Raw genomic sequence first — 23271 nt, forward strand, 5'->3', positions numbered from 1 at the left:
TGCTGTGTGCAGTTAGATCAAGCTTGTGGTGGATTGCCACGTGAACATTGCACCCTGTATTTCCAGCACAGCTCAGCTCAGGTGCTGCTAAGCCATGGAGAAGGAAAATAAATAAAGCAATATGCTTGCATGTACTGCTAATACATCACATCCCGTTTATTGCATGCAACTCCTCCCACCCTATTAATAAAACGTCCCTCAGGTTTCAAAGTGGAAAACTCAGCAGCTGCTGATGCAAAATGACAAGAGCAGAGTGATGGTGCTTTATACCACGCACAGATCAGGTCTGGAAGCTTTATTTACGTGCCACAAAGCTGTTTGCACAAGGCCTTACCCACTGTGGCGCATGAGAAATCTGGTGGTGAAACAATTCAGTTGTGGTACAAAATTAAAAAGCCTTCTGAAGACTTAAGGCATTAAGTGCTCTTTGTGTGCTGCTGTATTACATTTGTAAAATACCCAAGCCTGGCTCTAATGGGCTGTAAACGAACTCTTGGTGAAAAATATATCAAAATAAAGCTACAGGCAGCCTAGGAGAATGCCTTCCAAGTTCCTCATAAAGACTTCATACCAATTAGCAAAGCCAGTCCCAGAGAGCACATAACAGGCTTTTTACACTAGGCCTTGCAGATGCTGGGATGTTACTTTATTTTTTACAATACCAGTATTTACACCAACTACGGGCTTTAGTGAAAAGAAATGCAAGATTTTCTGTGAGAGCAAGGAAACAGTATCATTTACAAGGGAAGATAAACAAAATTGCTACTACCAGGAAAATGGGAAGTCAGAGCTGTGTGGGCTGAATTCTGTCCTTATTTGGCTTTGGGGAATTATGTGATTTTATTCTATGACTCAGAGTTGTTTTTACAGCATTTGCGTCACCCAGAGAAGTTGAATCTGCATAAGACCCAGCCTGTTCCAGGAGGGAATATTTTGTTCTGTAATGTGAACTGGCTAGTGGGCACTGACAGATTTCATGTTTTGCTTTATTATTATTATTATTATTATTGTTGTTGTTGTTGTTGTTGTTTTTGTTATTCAGGCATATACTGCAAGATGTCTCAGAGCTATCAGTTTGTGTTAATGCAGCAAGTATACGCAGTATCAGGGAAAATCCTAATACTTGGAGAATCATTTTACAAATCAGCAGCAGTGAATTCCATTTGCTTTCAGTTTGCCTCCATTGACCTCTGCCCACATGTGGAAAAACACAGCCTGTCTATGACGTGGATAATGTAACTTCCCTGCTTGGTTCCACATGGATCTCTCACCATATTATTTCACTTGCTGAGCCTCACCCATTATAGGTGCCACAAATTAGTCACTGCCCTGAAGTGTAAATGCTTGTGTTTTTCCATCCAGGAGGGTGGTTAGAGAATTTGGCACGTAATGCTGCAAGGAGTTGGCAGAACTGAAAGTAGGTGAGCTCAGACACAGGTCTGAAGAATGCAGCAAATCCAAGCAAATCCAAATTTAGGGCTCTGGAGGCTGGATCACAAGTGCTGCAGCCCTGTGATACAAAGTGCTGATCCGATACTGGCTCACTCTGCTTGTTCAGATGTGTTCGAGTGTTTCTGAGAAGTTATTTTTGTGCTGGCAGGCTTTGTGAGAGATCAGGTGGTGTCTGCCCATGCGGCTCTGCCTTTCTGCAAGGCTGGAGATCATTTCTCTTCCTGCAGCTGGCACAGAGCTGTCATTAAAAGTATGACACTGACATAAACACTGCTCTGGCTAATTAGACTGCAGTGAGGTTGTAAGCCCGTACCCATGGGCGTCTTGGCAGCTGTGGAGGAGCCTCAACCCCCCATCCATTGCTCAGGACCAAGGAACAGCTTGGGCTTAGCTGAAATCCAAAGCAAAAGAGTTTGTTTTCTTGTTCCCAAGGGCGGGACACTCACCTTTCACCCCCCTCTTTGCTGGAGGGCGCTGGCACTGGACTTTGACTCCAGTTCACTGTGTTGCTGGTTTGCACCAAGCTTGTGCATGAGGGTGCGTCGTGCTCCTGAGAGCCATTTCTGTAAAGCAGACTTCCTTCTCTCTCACCTACTAATTTTTAAAATATTTTTTTTAAGCAGTGTTTTGCTAGTGGTCTGCTTTGGGCTTTTGCTTTTTGGTTGCTCAGGTTTTGTCAGACAAAAGGGTGAGGCTCATCAAGCTGCAAGCATCTCTGCAGCCTGGGAGAGGGAGCACTGCAGTAATCTCCTGCTCTCTGTCTCTCCCCTTCTGTCCAGAGGAGAAGAAAATGAAGCCTGACATGATTATCAGATATCTCATTAACTGAATCCCATCAGAAGTGGTCACCCCACAAATTCTTGGTGATTTAATTCCCTCATTTAATTAATTCCTCCCCTAGAAATTATTAGCTCACTTTAGAGACAAATTACCTGTTAATTTTCTATCTGATAATTAGTGCTCTCCTAGGCCCTAGTTAAGCTTTCTTGCCTTATGTCAGATTTGATCAAAAGGAGACACCTGAGCCTTTTGATTTGTGTTTCTGTTAATGTTAATATTTCCCCTTTTATGTGTGGAACACAGGCTAAGGCAGGGGTCTGACAATGCCCACGGGACCTCCTGGAGAGATGGTTCCCTCCCCACTTCTGCTGGGGACTTTGCATGTGCCTGGGAGAGACAAAAGACGAAAAACCCACCCCAAAAATAACTACAGTGCAAGACTGTGACCTTTGCAGCTTCAGCTCTGCTGGTGCCCGAAGTCGCTGAGCGTTGATTTTTTATCTGCCTGAGTGTGGGGCACGGAGCCAGGGGCAGTGGCCTCCAGAGGAGCTGCAACGTGAGGGCCACGTGTGAGGGCTTTCACGGTGGATGGGGGAATTTTCTTGGGCTCTGGTCTCTGCTCCTGAGGCTGCTGCTGTATTTTATCTACAGATTTGTTCCGTGCAAAGTGCAGAAGCTGCCCAGGAAACAGAAGGCGATGCTTCCCCCCCATCCCCCCCGGAAGTGTTTGCAAATCCCATCTCCTCTTTCACTTTGTGTTTCTGCCAGAAGCTGCTGGCATTATTTATTCATTTTGCTGCACAGTGTCATGGTTTCAACAGGAGGGGGGGATAGTCCCCTTTTGATCCGTGCTGGCCCATAGCTACTGTTGGTGGGGCACTTCTTTAGGGGAGGTGGTGGGGTGGGTTTGGCTCTCCTGAAGCTTGGGGCTGCTGCTCTTGGGGGCTGCTGCTCTTGGGGGCTGCGGCTCATGAGGCAAGCACTGAAAAAGCTGCTGGTTGTCCATCCTGTGGTGGACATCGCTGATGTTAAGGGTTTGCTGTGCTGCACAGTTTGTCCTTGCATGCTCCCAGGGCAGTGGTGGAAAGGCTCGGTTCAGGCTGGCGTGGGACAGAGCTCAGAGCACCTGCTGGGGAGTGTGCAGGGCTGGGCTCCCTGCAGGAAATCAGGGCTGTGAGCAGTGTCCCAGCGACACCTGACAGAGCCTGCTTGGACTGGGCTGGTTGGTCATGCACAGGCACGATAGACGAAAGGCAAACACCCAGCAGACTTTGTCATGGAAAGGTGATAGGCACGTTCCAGGCTTGAATAAATAAAATGTTTAGATCTCCTTCAGGTGCTGCCTAGGTCTCACAAAACACTTCTGATCAAACATTCAGGCCCAGAGTCTCAGCAGTGTTTCTGCATCCGTGCTGCTGACATTCCCTGGCATACACTTAATCCTCTTTAGGTCTCTCAAGTGTGAACAGAACCACCCAAACACAGGTGCTGCTGCCTGGCACAGCCCCAGAGCTGCAGGGGTGGGTCTCAGGCAAGGTGTGTCCAGATCTGGGCTTTGCTGGCACAAGCCAACCTCTCTGTACCGTGTCAGTACCCTGGTTGCTCCTCCTGTTCCCCAGGGGATGCTGCTGCCCACCGAGTTGTGAGGGCCCTGTGTGTGCTCCTCTTCTCCACACCCTGAGCTGAGGCTGATGCTGCAGCCCTTCAGCTGGGGACTCTCAAGCAATACACAGCCAGCTTGTAGCACCGGTAGGATTCCCCAGACTCGATGGGATGCTCTGTCAAGGCACCCACTGAGCATCTACCCCAGATAATAGTCTGAGAGCGTCCCAGCTTGGTGCTTTCATTCATTGCTTCCACAGTCTGCTCTTTATTTTACAAATTTTAAACTGCACCAATTGCAGCCCCAAGCAGTGAGGTTTCCCTATCGAAGGGAAGCATTTCTGTGACACTGGTGAGTCCATTGCTCTGGTGAGAGAGAGACTGTAGAGGCTATCACCAAGTGCACCTGAGTGGCTGCTGTGAATACTCAGAATGCCAAGGAGGGACAGGATGTTTTGGATGCCCCAGAGGTGCTGCCCTATGTGGCTGAGCTCCTCCTTCCCCCTCCCACACTCTCATGTACCAAACGTGTCTCCCCTGCACAGCCCAGTAAGTGTCAGAGAAGTGTGAAAGTGCTGCTGAAATAAAAGGGAAATAGTAACTGTAGTGAGAAATTCTGGGTGGAAGACAGGTTTTTTGAGGGCTGTGGTATGTTGCAGAGCCCCAGTGTGATTTATTTTTAATGCTGAATGTCTGGCCCTCCATCATATTTCCCACACGTGTTGTTTGCCCCCTCATTTATTTGTTGTTTCCCACCATACAAGGAGGGCAGATACTTTATACCCTCTAACTCAAATTGGGCACGGTAGCTCCAGCAGCTTGTTGCAACACACTCATGGCTAAAGCCCAGCTGTTGTGGCACAGCTTCTCTGACAAGAGCACAGAGGGTTTCCCCCACCTGCCTGCAACCCAACACAACCTGCATCCCTGGATGCAACCCAGAAATGGTTAAGGGATGAGCAGGCTGCAGTGCTGCTGCTATCAAGCTCGCAGTGATGCCTTTTCCTGGTCTTAAAATCAAGAGGCATACACAGTTAGAAGGGGAAAAGAGATTTTACCTTGGTATTTATTTTTAAGGATCCTTAGGTGTACACGTCCAGGTCATATGCATCGAGATGTACCCCACCGAGTCTTTCCCCGTGTCTCTGTGTCTCTCCTCATCCCCCCCAACATTGGGTATAACATTATAGGTTTTACTAATTAGCATATCTGTCAAAGATTCCCCAATGAGAGGCTCAAGTGAGCCCCCCTCCCCAAAGAACCTTCCCCTGGATGGTTCTATCTTGGTTTACAGAATGTGTTCTGGAGAGGACCTTGGGGTCTGGGGCACACTGATCCCTGGCTACGAAGCTTCTAAAATGTTTAGTCTCTTAGCTTGACAAACAAGTCCAAGAATGTAGGCAAAAAGCACTAGGAATACAGAAGTTGTAAAAGGTATAACAGGGGTATAAAAGAAAAGGCAAAAATCTTCATGGCATCAGCAGGAGTGGAGCTTTCTCTTCCATTGCCAGTTGCTAGGTTTGGGACCCAGCGCTGATCCTATCCAGGAGTGGAGTACTTGCCCTGCTGCAGAGGAGCTGCATCCTCTGCCACCATCAATTCGACGTCTCAGAAAAAGGTGCTGAGCTCCTTCTCCCTCAGCTAATGAGGTCTTCTGCAGCTGGCAGGAAACAGAGCCTTTTTCCTGAGCAGAAGTGCTGTACTTCTGTGATCCATAAATACACCCCAGTGTGGGGGATCTGCTGTCTTTGCCATGTCATGGCTGTGGGGGCTTTTTTTGGCGATGCCCAGGGTTGGTATGGAGGAGGTGTCAGCAGCCCATAAAAGCACAGGCAGGGAACGAGTGGGAAGCAGAATATGTGGGTGTAAATGTGAGCTTATCTCCTGCAGTGGCTGTTCCCCTCCCACCCCCAAGCTCTGCTAGCTTTGATCATCTTAGACCCGTGCAAGAACTCCGCATACATCAGGTGTGGTATGTTTGAGTAGCTGCACTACTGAGCTGGAGGATCTAAACCCCTTGCAGATGGACTTTGTGGAGCTAGCAGATGGCTGCTGATGGCCACAGCTCCTGACCCCAGGGCAGTTCCTGGCGCCAGCGACTGCTCCATCCCACTCTGGTGTGCCCTGGAGCAATGATGTGTTTCACATCTGGGCTTGATATATTCACAGAATGCATGGCCAGTGCATACTCAGTAAGGCATTATAAGTTCATTTAACAAATCTTCCAGATCATCTGTGAGTGTATGCTGCTCTAAACTCCAGTTTAATGTGCTGGTTATTGTGGTATTGAAGTTTATTCCTGATGTGATACTTTCCTCCTCTCCTGCCTGCCAGTATCTTTGGCAGACAACAGAATTCTATTGTAGATCTATACCAGGTAATTATGTTTGCTTGGCATGTTGCAGTGCTCCTTGTTTCTTTGCAGAAAAAAGTGTTAGTCAGGCTGGGGAAAGTACCATGACAGATGGAGAAAACATCATATTGCAATCCAGCTACAGACCCCAGGTCCCTTCATCCAAGAGTCCCAGGGCTTCTGGTTCATTCTCCCAAATATCTGACCTGGCTACAGAGCGGGATCCTGACATAAATGCCTCAGTTAAGCAGAGACAGGTAAGTGATGAACCTACCCCATACATTGACTCTATACAGTGGGGGAGTGGCACTGATTCTGTCCTGGAGGTGGGAGAGATGAATTACCAGGAGGTAAATAAAGTGTCTGGTGAGTCTTGGGAGGGCTGTTGGCTTGGCTAACATATGGCCCATTACGCCCTTAGTGCAGAAAGGCTGCTTCAAAAGGTGTTTGCAGAGCTGTGTGTGAGTTCATTGTGCATTGCCTGTATGTGGCTGTGGCGCAGCTTCATCAGGATGAATGGACTCATGAGCACTAAGGGGGAATCAAGCACAACTCACTGCCACATCCTTGCCTTCCTGTGTGCACTCTGCAGGCTTCCCATTACATCACAAGGAGTTGCAGGGAGTCACTGCCTTGGGCAGCAGCCTGTGGAAAGCATGGCATGAGGACTTCAGCAGGACACAAGCAGCTCCCTGTTACTGTCCCGGGTGGGAGCGTGAGCTTCAGACAAAATTTACTAGAGAAACCCTGCCGCTGAGTCACGAGGTGAAGAGAGGACCCCCTTGCTTTTTAAACTTCTCAGAGAGAAACCTGGGGGTGGCTGGATCCAGTCTTAGCCTCAGACTGTCAACAGTTCAAGTAACTGACCTGCAGGATTTAAAGATGGCAAATCAGATGTATTTATATAAAAGAAATTACCTATTATGACAAATGATTAGACAAAAGATCTTAACCAGAATTATTTACTACACAGTATAAAAGCTGAAACTACTAGTAGTGTATAGTATAATATAGTGCACTAAATTAAAGCAGTTATATTAAAGCTAGCAAAAAGAAACAGTTATTAAGTAGAGAATGATATAACTCACCATACCAACAGTCAGAGTGGGCAGGTCTCTTTCTATTAACCTTGAGGAGCAACCTTAAGGGGCATCCTCACTCAAGGGAGAATCTCCACACAGACTCCAGGAAGGGGTATCTCAGAAGAACCTACTGTATGGAAAGCAGGCTGGATTTTTAGTGTAAAAGGATTGACTGTCAGTCATATGCCTCCAGGCCAGTTTAGCAGCTTATCTGCCAAAGCTTTACCTCACTGTCAGGATGTTGATTCAGGGTTGGTGTGCCAGACTGATTTTTAGCATAATTCAACACCAAAACAACACAGAGCTCCCCTCTCAATCCACCCTGATAGATTTGCAAATAGGACATTGCCAACTGAGTTTCTTTACCACATTCCAGGTCAAAGCATGAGGGGGGTTGGGGGAGAATCATCCTGCTACAATTACACAGGATAGAAATGCCCCCACAGATGGAGCGGAGCAGAGCAGAGCAGCTCCCCAGCTCCGGGAAAATGCGGCATGAGCCCACACCTTTCCAGAGCTCCCTGGCTGTGCATGCCCATGCCACTGGCACCTTTGGGTGCCATCTTCAGCAGGGAGGGCAAGCTGGCTGGTCCAGGTGCTGCCAGCCTTGACTTTCCCCATCTGCTGTGTGACATGGGAGCAGTGGCTGCTCCTCGGACGCACGCCGGACACAGACGATGCCCTGCTGCATATGAGGGCTGCTCAAAGGCAGGAGGGAGGGCAGGGCTCCCCTCACTTCCTGCAGAGGAAGCTGATGCAGCCCTGTTCAGGCTTCACCAGCAGCAGTTTTTCCCTGAACAGAGAACCCTGAGCGTGGCTGGCCAGTTTTTGTCAAGGCCGAGAGTCACAGAATGGATGTGGGAAACATGGGTTCAAGTCCCTCTTCAGTTTTAATTCATGCAGATCTGAGCCCAGCTTCCCTTCCCTTCCCCAGGACTGCTCTGGGTATTGTGGAGAGTTACCCAGTAGCCTGAATGATGTTGCTTTTCAGCACTGCATCCATACACATGTACTGCAGTGGGAAACAGGAACTTGCTTCCATGGCAAACGCCCAGCCCCTCACTGCAGAGCAGCCCACACTGTTCCTTTCTTGCTGGAAATGTTACTGTTTGATTGGTGTGAGAGAGACATGAAACCACATCTACAGGACGGGCTGGGAGAGACCTTGTGAGCTGATGTAAAATCCAGTGGTCTGGAGAGATTTGGAGAGGATCTCTGTCCTGCCCTTGCCAGGCAGTGGGAGGATTTCACCTTGATGGAGCTACACTCCATCCTCAGGGCTCCTTGTCCTCTCTGTGTGGGGTCTGTGTGATGTCTCACTGGGCTGTTGGCAGAAGTTTGGGCTGACAGATGAATGCACTCGCTCGTGGTTTGCTGTGCACTGCATCTGCTTCAGGCTGCCTACCCTAGAGTGTGCTGTTCCCTTTCAGAAGATGCTCCTGCTGCAGCTGCAGGCTCCTGGGCCTGCTCCTGCAGCACGGCTTGGCCTGGGCTGGGGCTGAGATCTGGTGCCCAGCTTGACCCTCTCCTCTTCCTGCTGTTTTATTGGCTGTAATTCATTACTTTCCCCGTAGGTACGTGGCTTTTTGGTGGCTATTTCATGCCAAGTGCTGCTCCTGGCTGCCTTGTCTCATTCACAGACCCGGTGGTGAAGAATCCTCCTGCAGGATTACTCCTGCAGGCAGCTTGCTGTGAGTTGTTGTGCCCTTGGCCTGGGTTTGGGCATCGTGACATGCTCTCAGTCCACAGTCAGGGGTCCATCAGGAACCTGTCCCCAGACAGACCACTCTGTGATGGCAGCCCACATGTGTGCAGCAGGGACATGGCTCAGGTGGAGGGTGAATAGGGCTGGTGTGAGCTTGAGGCCCTCCTTGCTGAGGCTACACAGGGAGGACATTGTGGGGAGCACCACAGCAACTCTTCTGTCCAAGGGGTGTCTTGAAGTGGTGTTGGTCTTTTCCAGGGGTGGGACCAGGAGAAGGCAGACTCACAAGGACATAGCTCAGAAGCCAGAGGGGCTGGGCCAGCTATGAGGGAGCTCTGGAACTTAATGCCTGAGCAAATTTGGTGGCCTCAGTCTACACAAAAATGAAACCTCTGCCTGCAGAAGGAAAGCTGTCCTCTCTTCTGAGCAAGGGAAAGCTCTTTAACTCCTTGCTCTTGAAGTCCTGGTTGGCTCCTCAGCTGCTTCTGCATCTCCTGTGAGCAGCCACACCACGCGTGTACCAAGTGCTATTTCTGGTGGAAGCACAGGCTGTGCTGCAGCTGCAAACCCCAGCACGGCCACACCGGTCCATCCTGTCTGCTCACAGTGCTGTAATCCTACCACAGGACAAACCCTCCCTGCCCCAAACTCACGCCAGCTGGGGCTGTGTCTGACCACCCTGTGTGCAACATGGTCACACGGCCCACACTGACAACAGGAGCTCTGCTGGGAAATGCTGAGGCAGCTCCTTGAAAGGTCACCCTGGTGATTATGTGCACAGGAAAGGCTCAGATGTGTGACACAGCTGTGGCTGTGAGAAGAGGGGAAGTATGCACCGAGCTGTGACTGCTGTTACAGGAGCTCAGGAAACCAAAGCCTGGGAAAGGCAGAGGAGCTCTCTGGCACAGGGACCTCACCCCCGGCACTGGTCCCATGAGTGCAAGCAGCTGATAGAGATAAAAACCAGGGGAGCGAAGATGTTCAGCCACCAGAGTCAGGCCAGCAGCTCTGCCCCTTCACTGCTCTGAGGAAGGCAGCACTTGGCTGGAAGCATCTGGATGTGCAATGTTTGTGTTCCAGCTAATCCAGCACTGGTGTCATCAAAGCTGCACGTCCTTGGCTGTCTTGTCATCCTCTGTCAGAGAAATTGAGCCCTGCTGAGGGCCACAGTGGTGCCCACAGGCAAGGGGCTAAAGAGGGTGAGATGAGACCTCTTACCTTCAGCTGGGTGAAATGAGTCCCACCAGCTGTTCTTGGACAAACTTGGAAAATAACAGGAATATTTTAATCTGCAAGAAGCAGTCCCCAGTGATAATTTAAAATCATATCAATGTATATTAGAGATAGGAGCTACCTACAGATCCTAAAGTCACCATCACATGAAATGCCCCTGGCCATGAAGAAATGGGCTTTTAGAAGCAACCTTTGCACTGAGTCTGCACAGGATTGCCCAGCAGGGCAGACTTGTCCTCACTGCCAGCTGGCGAAACTGTGCCAAGGTTTATGTCCCCACAGCACACATCTCTGGAGCAGAGTGGGTTCCTTCAATCAGGACTCAATGCTCCAAATTCTTTTGGTGGAAGATCAGACATAAACATCTATTAATTTTTTTTTTTCAGTGGCAGCTGAAAAATCTGCTGCTTTCTGGTCTTGTGTTGACTTCTCTGAGTTCCCAGAGATTAAAAAGAGCAGGATAGATCATGAGGAGAAGCTCTTGGTGGCAAAACATTTAGCAGCACAGAGCTGCAGTAGTATGTTCTGTAGCTTCTGAGTCTACTTCCAGCCTGACAACCACAGCAGCTTCCCAACACCAAGCATCTCTAGTGTGCTCAGCCCTCAGCATTAACCACTGTGAGTCATGCTCTAAATAATGCTGAGGTATGGTTTAGAGCCCGTTTGTTGCTTTAGAGAATAAATGCTGGTGTCCTTTATGTACACTCTGGTATTTAAGTTTTCTTACCTAAGACAGCTAGAAACTTCTCATTTTCAGGCCTCATTCTGACATGGTCATGCCCTTTCAGGGCCAGGGGTTATCAGGAAATGAATCAGGAGTTGCCAGAGGTTCATGAGGGCACTGGGTGCTCTGCTTGGTGCACTTGCAGTGGTCTGCTAAAGCCACTCACAGAGTGATGCTCCCCGACTTTCCTAGAAATTGGGACCTCAGTTGCCTCCCACTCCCAGCTCCCTAGCCTCCCCCCAGCATATGCTGAGATGTCCATATCTTCTCTGTGCTGGGGGCTGGAGCAAGGCTCCTGCCCATGGATGGTGCAGTGCTGTGAGCTGTGGAGCTGCTGCTGCTGCTGGTCAGGCAGGAGCTCCGGGTGTGCCAGCACAGCGTGGCTGGTGGGGCTGTGGGTAGGAGGGCTCATGATGGGGCTGGACAAGGGCTCTTCCCCCTGTTTTACCTCCAGCCATAGCAGAAAATCCAGAGTGGGGCTGGGCAGGCTGCAGTCACTGAGCTGTGTGTGTGGGGTGGGTGCTGCTGGCACAGCTGCTGTCAGAAGCTCCTGCAGGAGCAAATACTGTCTGTGCTGGTCTCTGGTGAGACTGCCTGCTGCAGCAGCTCTCCGAGAGGAGCTCCCTGCCAGCCTTCCTCCAGCTCCTGCCGCAGCCGGCTTCGGCAGCATTGCCCCATCCGCACCGTGGCTGCTGATTCCGCAGTAGGCACCTACTGCCACTGCCCCCTGCCCCCAAAAGTGGCTGCTGAGGTGCTCTCAGCTCCCGGTTTACCAAACCCACCATTCCCCGACCCACCAGCCCCCAGCCACCCGCTGTGCACAGCAGAGGCTCCCAGTGCCCTTCTTTGGGAATGTGTTTTGCCGGTCCTGCAAGCTGCCCCTCTGAGGGAGGTGGTTCTGCTGATCACAAAAACACTTCCCGAGGCTCAGTGGTCCTTCATGTCCCATCCCACCAGCCCTTATATGTGCACATGGAAGAACAGCAGCGAGGCACAGGAAGCCCCAAAGTCTCTCAGAAATGTGGTGCCCTGGTGCAGATCAGCCCCTCCTCGTTCCCTGCGAGCAGATTTAGTGCTGCCGTGTAAACCGAGCTGCAGGTCTGATCCCTGGGGAGCTGCCAGCTGGTCACACACCAGTTTGTCCCCCACACCCTCCTCGCCCACTGCCTCCCACCTTGCCGACAGCACGTGTGCACCTGGGCAGAGACATGAGTCCTGGTACCCCTGATAAGGGTCTTGCAAATACTGGGGAAGAAAGAGGTGGGAATAGCACTTCACCTCCTCCCCTCTCAGTTTCTTCAGGGCTGAAAGGCCAGTGATCTGCTTTCTGTGATCAGGTAGGTTGTGGCTTCCTGGTATTCCCACGGGAACCAGGGCTTCCAGGGGAAATAACAGCTTCCCCAGCACTGTTGAGGACCCAGCTGGTGCTGGTTCTGTCACCACAAGGTCTCCAGCAGCTTCAGCTCTGTGGTGGAGGCTGCAACGTGCCCGTCTGTGGCTTTGCAACTCTCCTTCCTCCTCTGCAAAACAGCGCAGTGCAAAGCACCGAAGTACAAAGCTGGAGGGTTTACAGCAGTGTAGTGGGGAAAGGCATCCTTCAGCTAAAATCTGTGCAATATGGGTCACTCCCTGCCCTCCAGCCTGCCCCCGGCTCAGCCTGCTTACACAGTGTTGGGACAGACAAATTTCCTGAGGTGCCAGCTAGATGCCTTAAGACTGAGGGAAAGCCAAACCAAAATAAACCTGGTATAGCTGGGTGCTTTAATTTGCAGGAAGAGCTGTGCAGCAGCAGGCTGGTTCCCAGCTGAATCTTTCTTGCTGTATCAAGCATAAATTCATCAGGTATTCCATTTCCCGGGGGGGGGGGGGGGGGGGGAAGCAGAATAATTCACTTGGAAATAAAGAGTGGAGCTATTTTTCCCTCTAACGTGGTGAATGCAATTACCTAAGGCATGGGAGGCTGAGATAACTCACTTATTCAGCCCCCACTCTCCAAAGAAACCATCATCATTGTGTCAGAAAAGGCTTTAAACCCCAATTCACATCCTGAATGCTAAAACATTACCACATACAGACGCTGTCCTTATGATTTCCATGCACCAGCTGCTGCATCACAAGCAAAACACACTCATAGGCCAGAATTTATTAGTATCAAGGCCATATACACTGTGCAAGCTCCCTGTGTTTGCTGACACTTTTCCCAGTGCTGTTGGTGCCTCCTTGTCCTTCAGGAGCAATTCCTAGTGAAGCAAAGCACACTGGCATCCTGTTAGTAGTGTGTGAGCCACACTGGGGCTGGGAAGATGTGCATAGGGGATAAGAGTCCCAAGCTGTGTCTGTTTGGAGAGCTCAGTGCAGGCAAGCCATAAGCCTGTGATCGCTCCCAAATTTAATTCCATTTATGCAGCACTCTCCTACCTCTTCTGCCATTACATAATGGGGAGTGGAGTAATGACTTTCAGCAATGCTGTTTGAGTGGCAGCAGTCCAATTCTGGACTGTACTTTTTTTTTAATGGTGGGGGGAGAGCAGGTTGGCAGAGGGGAGAAAGCATCCGTTTGGTTCATCTGCAATCCCTGTTCTGCTTTGGGAGCTTTAGAGGACAGACACATTCTTCCATCTCCACTAATCCTCCTCTGATACAGAGGATTTTCCTGCCATTAAATGATAGCTTGTGAGAAAAAAATGCCAACTTTTCAGAGACTGACTCGCATGGCTAAGGGCAGCCTCATGAGCAGGCGGGAGGACACAGCCACTGCCTGGCCAGGTGAGCAACACATCCGGATGATTTCTGTTGGGAATTTTGGTTTCCACTATTTGATGCTAGGCTGGTTACACTCCTCTGTACCAGCATCTATTTCCTGGGGATAGAGACAGTCTCTTACTGTTGGTGATCCTTTCCCACCTCAGATGACAGGAACCTGCCCTGGGCACGGCTCGTGGGAAGGATGAGGATGAGCTCCTGAAAAGCAGTGGCACAAAGCTGCAGGATTCCCTGAGAAGGTCAGTGATGGAAGAAAGATTCTCACCAGGAGGGTGCTGGGGATGTCTTCAGTTTGAAAGCGTGTGAGAGAAAAGCGTTTTCCTTCATTTTCCTTTCTAAATGTAGAGCTTTTTGTGGAAAAATGATGCAGGGAAATGAGAGAGGATGAAACCTGTCCCTGTTCTTCCTGTGTGCTTTTAGATCCCTCAAGTTTGCTTGCCAGACCTGAAATGCCACTAGAGAATAATCAAGGTTATGTTTGCCATCATTCTAAATGGTGAGTATACACTTATTCTGCACTATCCAGTAGTGGATTAGACAGGTCATTTGGAAAGGTGGTGGTTAAATACTCAATTATTGCAATCATTGTCTCTTTGCAACCTTTCTTTTTTGTTTATTTTCCTTTGGTCTCTCACGCTTTCTTCCAAATACTGAGTTACTGTAGTGTTTAAAAGAGCAAAACATATCATCTGTGGGAGGAAGTTTTTTTAATTCCTTAATGTCACAAATATTTTTGCTGTATTTCACCCTTTTTCTCAAACACATCTCATTTGAGCACCCTCTGTGTCAATGGGTAGCAGAAATCTTTCAGCTGCTGTCCTGTCTGTGAGCATCCTCTTTTAGGGAAGGGGAAGAAGTAAGGTGGGAAAGATGGGAATGTTTCAGGCTACGTTGATCAGAGGAGATGTGGCCAACAGGGGAGAGCTGATCTCTTCTGCCCTGAGCAACAGCTCTCCCGAGGGTTTGGTAGAGTTCAGGTGGAGGATTTTTCCAACTTCCTTTCCAGGAGAAGGAAGAGGTATTGCACAAAGGTTGCATTGCTGAGGGGTTTCTCTGAGCTCCTGTTGCTGGGGGGTATTTTCTCCTTGGATGGCCCTCACGTACTTGCTTTCCATGTCTTGCACAGTGAAAAAATACACTGGTAAACAGAGATCTTAGAAGTCTGCTATGAAATGCCACGAGCAGAAGACCCAGATTTAGCAATTGTGTATAAGGAAAACAGGCTGGATATGGCTTGGGTGCAGACATTTCCTTTGTTGTGTGATTAGAGAAGAAGCAGGGAGGGGAAGGAGGGGATTTGGTTATCAGCAGGATCATTCCTACAGTGCCTACTGTATGCACAGCAGTGGGTGGAGGTCTGCTCTGAAGGCCAGGGATGTCACCGAGCTTGGGGCAGCTGGAGCTAAACATGGAGCTTGCTCAGGGCAGCCTCACCTATAGGACAGCCTGTGCACAAATACCCCTCTGGATGTCACCCTGAACCCATAAAAGGCTCCCTACCAGCAGCAACACTTGCATCTCTCATTTTCCAGACAACCACCTGCGGCCAGACATTTGGGAACAGGCAAATCCTTAATCTGTCTGGCCCTCAGTTTATGTAACTGCCTAACAAAAACAACATATGCCCCTGTTGGCATGCAGAGGGTGAACTGGTGCAGAGGGCAGAAAATGAGGCAGCCCCTGGGCAGGCTGCACAAAGAAAGAGCAATCTGAGACCAGCATATTGTTCCCCTTCTTGTCCTTAGACTCCAGCTGTTGTCAGGGGGACTGAAGGGGACTTTCCTTTAGCTGTGGCTGTTAGATAAAAGCATGGGAAAAAGGGGACGGGCAGACAAACAAAATGACAACCTGTCTAAAATCCTTTCCACCTCCCAGAGTCCTTCACTATCATTTATCCTTGAAGTGATGCTGTTTTGCTAATTCTCCAGTCACAATAGTGTGCCCAGGCATGATGGGACCTGAATTTTGATGAAGAGGCCACAGCTCATCCTTCTGTGGTGGTCTCTCCATGTATCTAAATACCTCTTCTACATGCAATAACCTGGATGGTTTGAACAGACCCAGGCTGGGCAGCTCCTGGGTTGATGCCCTTCAGTGGGGACTTGCCCAACAACTGGTTTTGCAAGTCTGCTTTACCCAGGCAGTGCAAACTCCTAAATACAGTCCCTTGCATGTTGCCTTTTGAAAGGATGGAGGAAAAGCAGGGCAACTGCAGCTCAAACTGTCCTGTACATTAAAGCCTTGAGGACTGCAAAAATGAAAGCTTGATGCTTGCTGAAGCTGATGCTTCCTGGCATATCACCTCGGAAGTCTCTCTTATTAAAAATGCCCATGGGAATACAGCTGTAGTGGGCAATCACTGTGCTGGAAACCACAGGGAGAGGCAGCCCAGCTGCTGGGAGCTTCCCCCTCTGGACACTCAGCAGGAATGTGGAGGAAACCCCCCTGATCCCAGGAGTGCTGTAATAGAGGTGTCTGTTGGTAAAGCTGTTGGTATCTCTTGTTTTGCTAAAAAAAAAAAAAGAAAAAAAGGATTATGTTTGTGTGGGAGCTAATAAAAAAAGCAGAAAACCAGTCAGTAGCAATGGCACCATTTCCTGCTAGTGAGTACATGGAGATTGCTGATGTGGCTTCTCATTTTGCTGAGGAGAAGGTAGGATATGTCTGGGAGAGCAATTAAAAAAACTGTCTTCAGTTCTTCCTCTCCAATGAGTTTATTTTCATGGAATCAGAGAAAGAGTTGTGCTGGAAGGGACCTAAAACATCATCTCATTCCAAGCCCCCTGCCATGGGCAGGGACACCTTCCACTATCCCAGGCTCCTCAGAGCTTCACCCAACTTGGCCTTGAACATTGCCAGGGTTGGGGCATCCACAGCTTCTCTGGGTACCCTGTGCCACCACCCTCACAGTAAAGAATTTCATTCCTATATCTAACTTAAGTTTCCACTCTGAAAGAGGGAAAAACTGCCCACTGCCCAAAAAAATTTTGCATTTAAAAAAAATTGCAGATGTTTTATTGACTGGATGTTTTTTCTCCCCCAAAAGGCTTCTCTGTGGAGGCTGATGTCTCCCCTTCCTTTTGTTCTTCTCTTGTTTCTCCCCAAGAACTTTCTTCTCTTCCTTGTTGTTCAGCCACCTGTGTGGGACTAACCTGGGAGAAAACAACAGCCACAGACCTCCCATGTCAGGCTGATAAAAGACAAAGTGGCTGCTCCCATCAAACATAAGGCACTATAGTGACTGTCTTGAGAATTGGCAAAGCAGCAAAAAATGTGCTGGAGATGCAGAATTTCTCATCAATGATGAGGCCAGCAGTGGAACAATATCTCTTAGTTTGTTTTCACTCATGCCATTGTACCAGTACACAGTGGGAATGAGTTTTCAAACACTGCATTGCATCTCCTTGAGAGCTGAGAATTCCCCTTTCAGTGCTGCACCAGCTCATGGCTCTGGTGGAGAAATCTTAGATTGAATGAACAAAGGAAAGAAAGAAGCAAAAAGTATGAATTTGAGACACTTTGGGCAGCTAATTGATCTCCCCTGCCCACTGCCAGACTCAGCATACACTGCCCTCCCCTTTTCCACACCCAGGAATGCTGTAACCCACCCACAGCTGCTGGCCTTCAGAGCATCTCTGCCTGCTCCCTGGTGAAACCATGTCCCCATCAGGCCAAAGAGAGACCACAACAGAGACACTGAGAAATACTGAATTCCAGGTGAGCCCCCTCTTGAGGAGAGGAATTAATCGGAGATGATGTTCTAGGTGCCATATATTCTCAGCAGGTTTAAAAAAACCCCAGCAGAAGATTTTTAGGAATTTTACACAAGAGGTCCTCAGTCAGCACTGGTACACAGGTGGCAATTAGCCTGGCTAGCGGGGAGGAAACGACAGTGTAATTTCTTTTTCCTGCTGTGACTAATTCATTTGCTAATGATGCATCCTTTTCTCTCCTGCCACGCCTCTCCTCTGTGGGGACGGCAGTGATCCTTTGGGTCCCACAGGTCCATGGGGTGTGGCCCTGCGTGCGCTCCTGCCCTCCCAGCTGCGTGTGCACACCAGAGCGGAGCTGCTCTGTGCTCTGCGACCGCGCTGGGCTGGGGCAGATCCCCAGCGAGTTCCCCTGCGAAGCCTCTTCCATCAACCTGGACAAAAACAGCATCAAGTTCCTGTCCGAGAGGGCTTTCGGGACGCTGCCTTCCCTCAAATCCCTGTCGCTCAACCACAACAACATCTCCTTCATCACTCCGGGGGCGTTCAAGGGGCTGCCCAGCCTGATGGAGCTGAAGATGGCCCACAACGAGTACATTCGCTATCTCCACACTCGGACCTTCACCGCACTCCGGCGCCTCGTGAGGCTGGACCTGGCTGACTGCAACCTCTTCAACATCCCAGACAGGATCTTCATTGAGCTGCCTGCTCTGCAGGAGCTATTCTGCTTCCAGAACAACTTCCGAAGGATCCCAGGTGCCATCAGGGGCATGGAGAATTTGACCCACGTGTACCTGGAGAGAAACAGGATCGAAGCGGTGGCCTACAACTCCCTGCAGGGCCTGACCAAGCTGAAATACCTGAATCTGCAGGACAACAAGATAAATGTCATCCATGAGCGAGCTTTTCAGGGCTGTCAGAGGATGGAGTACCTGTACCTGAATGACAATTTGATCAGTGAGCTTCCAGAACACTCCTTTGATGGCCTGAGGCGCCTGAAGATGCTCAACCTGGGGGGGAATTTTCTCAGGAACATTTCCAACACCTGGTTCAGGGACTTGGGGGAGCTGGAGTTCCTCTACCTGGATCGCAACAGGATCAGCTACATCGAGGAAGGGGCTTTTGAGAACCTCACCAGTCTGGTTGTGCTGCACTTGAACAGCAACAACCTGACGACGCTGCCCTTCTCCGTGTTTGAGCCCGTGTACTTCCTGGGGCGGCTGTACCTCTTCCGCAACCCCTGGGAGTGCGACTGCCGCATCGAGTGGCTCAAGGAGTGGATGGAGAACTACAGGCTCGTCAGGGATATTCCGTGTGCCTCCCCCTCCTCAGTGGCTGGGATTGACCTGATGGACGTGCTCTTTGAGAGGTCTCCCGAAGGTTACTGTCTCGACCCGGTGGAGCTGAACATGACATCTGAGGGGCCGACCCCAAGCGAGGGGCCTTGGTCTACCACAGAGAGCAAGTTCAACAGCCTTATCTCCAAACTCTTGCTCCAGATGGGCCTTCCTGAAGAGGTGGCAAATGCCACCGAAGTGTACAGTAATGCCACGCAGCTGGATGGACAGACTGAAGGGGTTTCTTCTGGCATGGGGGAAGACAGAATCGAGGCTGACTCCTCTTCCTTGTACCTCCCAGCACTTTTTACAGTGATTGTTCTCCTGTGCAAATAGTCCAAGGGCTGTATGGAGCAGGAGCGCTGCTTAAGCATTTAGTCCCTGCACCTACTTAGTCATCAGAGAAAAGTTTTTTTGTGGGCCTCTGATACATAATGGGATCCAGACTCTTCCAGGTTGAGTTTGTTGGATCTGGCTCCAGATTCCCCTGGGAGCTGATGGGATGTGGGTCCTGGGTGGTAAACCTGTCCTATGGGTGTCCCAGAGCCTCCTGGATACTCACAGGAAGATGAATACCACTAAGTTTGAATTTTGCCTAGAGATGTGTGATGTTCCCTTCTGGGAATGGAGGGAAGAGGGGTCTGTCTTTGGGGTGTTTGTTCCATGGGCCAACTCCAGGTGACCCAGCTTCATGTGAGCAAGATGAGGCAGCAAAACTGGGCCCCTCTTCATGTTCTGACAGACACCCACACCCCTGGCAGGTGCTGCTGAACAATGGGAAACTATTCCTGTTTTCCTCCAGCAGGTACAGAAGGGAGCAGGGCAATCCTGGGTAACATCCAGGGATGCAGCGTTAGGCCTCATGAAAAGGAGGAAAGCACCTCAGGAGGGCACCTGCCCCAGGCAGGTCTGGGATGGGCACAGTATTTTGGCCTTGACCACAGGCAGGATTTTGATCCATTCTCCCCCCACTCTCCTGGCAGTGGTGCAGGAAGACCAGATGGACCCGTGTTTGTCAAAACATTCTTCTCTGAGGCAAAGCTACTTAAACTTAACCTACTTATTCATATGATTTCAATGTGGTTTTCAATGAATATATTGTTTCAAGGAATACATTGTTTTTATTTGTAGATTGTTTCATGGCGTGGCAGCAGGGGCAGAGCATGCTGAAGACGAATGCAACCAGGTCCTATGAAATATTTTGTATTTCCACCACTAATATGTACTGTGTAGTGTGTCATATTATTCCATACTGATCATTTTCTTTTAGACGGCATCTTAAGTGTTTTTATCTTTGAAATCTCCAATGAAAGCTGCTAATATAACCAGAAAGAATGATGTTTATGTATCAAAGCATATTAATAAAATAATTTGATATTTTACTCACAAAAATAAATTAACTGCTCAGACCTTGGGGTTTTTTGGAGATCCTTGAACAATTCTGGTGATTTTTTTTGGTAGGCTACTCAAATGGTGCACATGGATGTCCTTTCATGGCCTAGAGCAAATGGCAAGCTATTTATTGCAGCATAAATACTTTCACTTAGACCCTGACTGTGCTTATGTTTGTGTTCAGCAACAACACTTCAAAATGTAAGTGACTATATAGAACTACACTTCTGTCCAAAAAGATCTACTGCTTTCTAATTAGTGCCAGAGATTTCAAGAGGAAAGCTGAGCACAGGGAAAACCAAGCCTTCCCTGCTGCAATGGCTCCTCAGTTATCTGTAGCTCGACCAGTTTCCCCAGGGAATCAAAATGCCAGATGGTTTGATAAATGCCTATTTGACCTGTTCCATGAACTAAATTCAATGAGTTTGGATTTCCAGGCTATTTATGAATCCATTAATCTTCTTAAGTGCTAAATTCATCTGTGTATTATAAGAGGCTGTTTTTCAAACCTAGTCCAGCCCAGTGCTATAGAGGCGTATTAGGTTAAGGATGCCTTTACAGGAGCACTATTTCATCCTGTCAGGGGAGGTTTATCAATAGGCCTGGCACAAATGGTAGGACACAAATGGTTGTATTTCACTTCCTATAAGTACGGATGCCTCATGAGCGAATTGTTTTTATAATGCATGTATTCATTTTCTGTGCCAAGGCACATTAAAACTGAAGATCGCCTTACTGTGCAATTGTTGAGTGGCTTTCAAGTCAATCAGTGATTCAAAGATGCTCTTGCTTTATCTGCAAGATGCAGATCTGAACATGAAGCATCTTAAAATGTTGGTTTTAGCAGATTGTGCTGTCAGGCGATGGACAAGAGGGTTGTACCTTGTACTCAACTGTGTGACAACAGGGCCACTGACCTTGGGCATCAATTGCTTAAGTGTCTCTTGTAGTCAAACACCTGCCTGGCCCACAGAGCTTTGTGCTGCTCTGACACAGTCGTGGCTGCCTGGAAAGCGTGTGGCTGACATCATGCTGGGTGTAATGGGCCTTCATCTTCCCCTCAGGGACACGACAGACTCCGTGCTCTCCTGCTCTGAAATCCTGCTCTTCCCTCTGAGCTGAGAGATCGGCAGTGTGTGTTTCCAGTGGCACAGAGCAGCTGGCACATGGGCACTCTGAGGGGATCGGGAAAGGTCTGGGACCTGCGATTGCTCCCGCTTTGCTCCTCTCTCCTCTGTGTTGCTCATTCCTTGAGGGGACACTAGAACTGCTTGGTTCATTCTTTCATGATTCTTGTTCCTAAACTCTCAGCAAAGGGCTTGTTTCACTGATTACGTGGGCAGGTGACAACTATAATTATGTTTTTTTTAACAAATAGTTTGGTGATTTTATTTTCTTAGACCGGATTCTCACTGCAAAATTGTGCTTCAGCTGGTAAACCTGAATCCATTGCTGGTTACAAGTCCATGGCTCAGAGTCCCTTCATAAATCAATGCTGTTTTCAAAATCTGCCTCTGGGCTGGGACACCTCCAAAGATGCCAAACCTTTGTCTGTTTGGAATAACTGCAAATATTTTTCAGCAAAGTGGTGCTCTCAGCCCTGCCTTCAGCATGAGGTGCTGGCATTTTGTTTGAAGCACAGGGGAGAGATGGCCCTGAGCTGCCTGGAGTTAGGATACATCTTCTGACTGGTGTTTATTCAGAGAGCTGGTGCTCCAGACCAAAGCACCTGGGAGAAGGCAATTTGTTTTAATGTGTGGTACCTTGTGACACTGCACTGCTCTTCATGGGTGCAATTGGTTTTTATGCTTTACAAGAGTTACTGTTAGAGCAGAAAGGAGAAGTTGTCAATGTAAATAGAGGAAAGACATGATCTGATTTTGAATATAACCTCTGAGTCTCAGAATTCTGTTGCTGTGTTGCACCCCTATGATCATACTCAGTGTTTTAACATGAACACCTTTATGGCCTCTCTATTTTCTTTAAATTTACAGCTACTGCCAGTAGCCCCCTGTGAAATGTAGTTATTGGCAATCCAATCTTGTGGACTGTCATATTTTTCTGCTTTGGAAAGAAACATGAAGTCCAGGACATGAGGAATCACTGTCTTTTGCTAGAAAGGCAGCAGCTGCTGTCTGAGGCTGACAGCTGCTGGCCAGCTGAGATTCAGGAACTTCATGGCCAGTTTTCATGGGTGTTGTTATGTATTTTAGCTAATTCTTGTCTTCACAACATCTGGCTGATAGCTCTTAAAAAAATTAAATTTTGATTTGTTGTGTTTTCCCCTTGATAATTTTTGTGGTCACAAATTCAATAGGAAGCAAATCAACTGAGTTAAAGTGTCTTATGCCTGGTGTTCCTCCTTTGAAGCATATGAAGCCTTGCAAGAAAATAGCCTGTCATGGCCACTCCTGCACCAGTACAAGCTTCAGAAGACAGGGCTAGTCTGGGTGAGAAAAAAGTGCTTGTAAATGCCGGCTTTTGCAGAGTCAAGGTAGGGGATTGTTGCAGAAACACTAAAAATACTGGTCCTTCCTCTTCCCCCACCCAAATCTGATAGAGATTGGTGGAGTTTGAAGGATCTGCTGCAATAACCTTCAAAGCAGTTTTAAAAGAACTTTGTATAAAATGTTAACCATGGAATAAAGACCAGAAATTATAATTATAAAAAAAAAAAGGTAAAGGTATCACAAGTATTACTTCAAAGAAAAACATATAGCTAATACTGAAAACAAACTTAAACATGTGCAAGATCAGCACCAAAGTTCTATTTCTCATGGGGCAAGGCTGGTATTTTAAACTCTAATATAAAGATGAATACAGAAAATAGGTATTTCTGGACAGAGAATTATCTATGCCTCTTACCAAAAGCCTGATTTTGTTGACCCTGTGGTTAGTTGAACCAGTCTGATCTTGTACTCTGGGGTTAGTTTTAGCCTTCAATGGGAGAAGTTAATTTCTTCTGCAGTTCTTCTCAACTCTGAACTTCACCACATCCTTTGATTTTTGTTGTACTTCCTTCTTCATCTCTCTTTTAAAGGACTGGTTTAGAGTTCAGTCTTAACTTGCACAGCATAAATCTTATATTCTCAATGAAAAATCCCAAGGCATTTGAAAAAGACCTAAAACTACCATTAG

General features: G+C 48.5%; 1 protein-coding gene across 1 annotated transcript; it reads left to right on the top strand.

Annotated features, from left to right (window-relative positions):
* Positions 1-6333: 6333 nt before the first annotated feature.
* On the top strand, positions 6334-19158 carry NYX (nyctalopin). Its single transcript, XM_082277753.1, has 4 exons — positions 6334-6444; positions 13841-13933; positions 14115-14190; positions 17678-19158. Exons 3-4 carry the CDS (start codon positions 14169-14171, stop codon positions 19075-19077), a joined length of 1422 nt encoding a protein of 473 aa, XP_082133879.1. The 5' UTR covers positions 6334-6444; positions 13841-13933; positions 14115-14168; the 3' UTR covers positions 19078-19158.
* Positions 19159-23271: the final 4113 nt, after the last annotated feature.

This window comes from Coloeus monedula (assembly GCF_965178545.1).
Source record: "Coloeus monedula genome assembly, chromosome: 3".
In the NCBI taxonomy this organism is placed as follows: domain Eukaryota; kingdom Metazoa; phylum Chordata; class Aves; order Passeriformes; family Corvidae; genus Coloeus; species Coloeus monedula.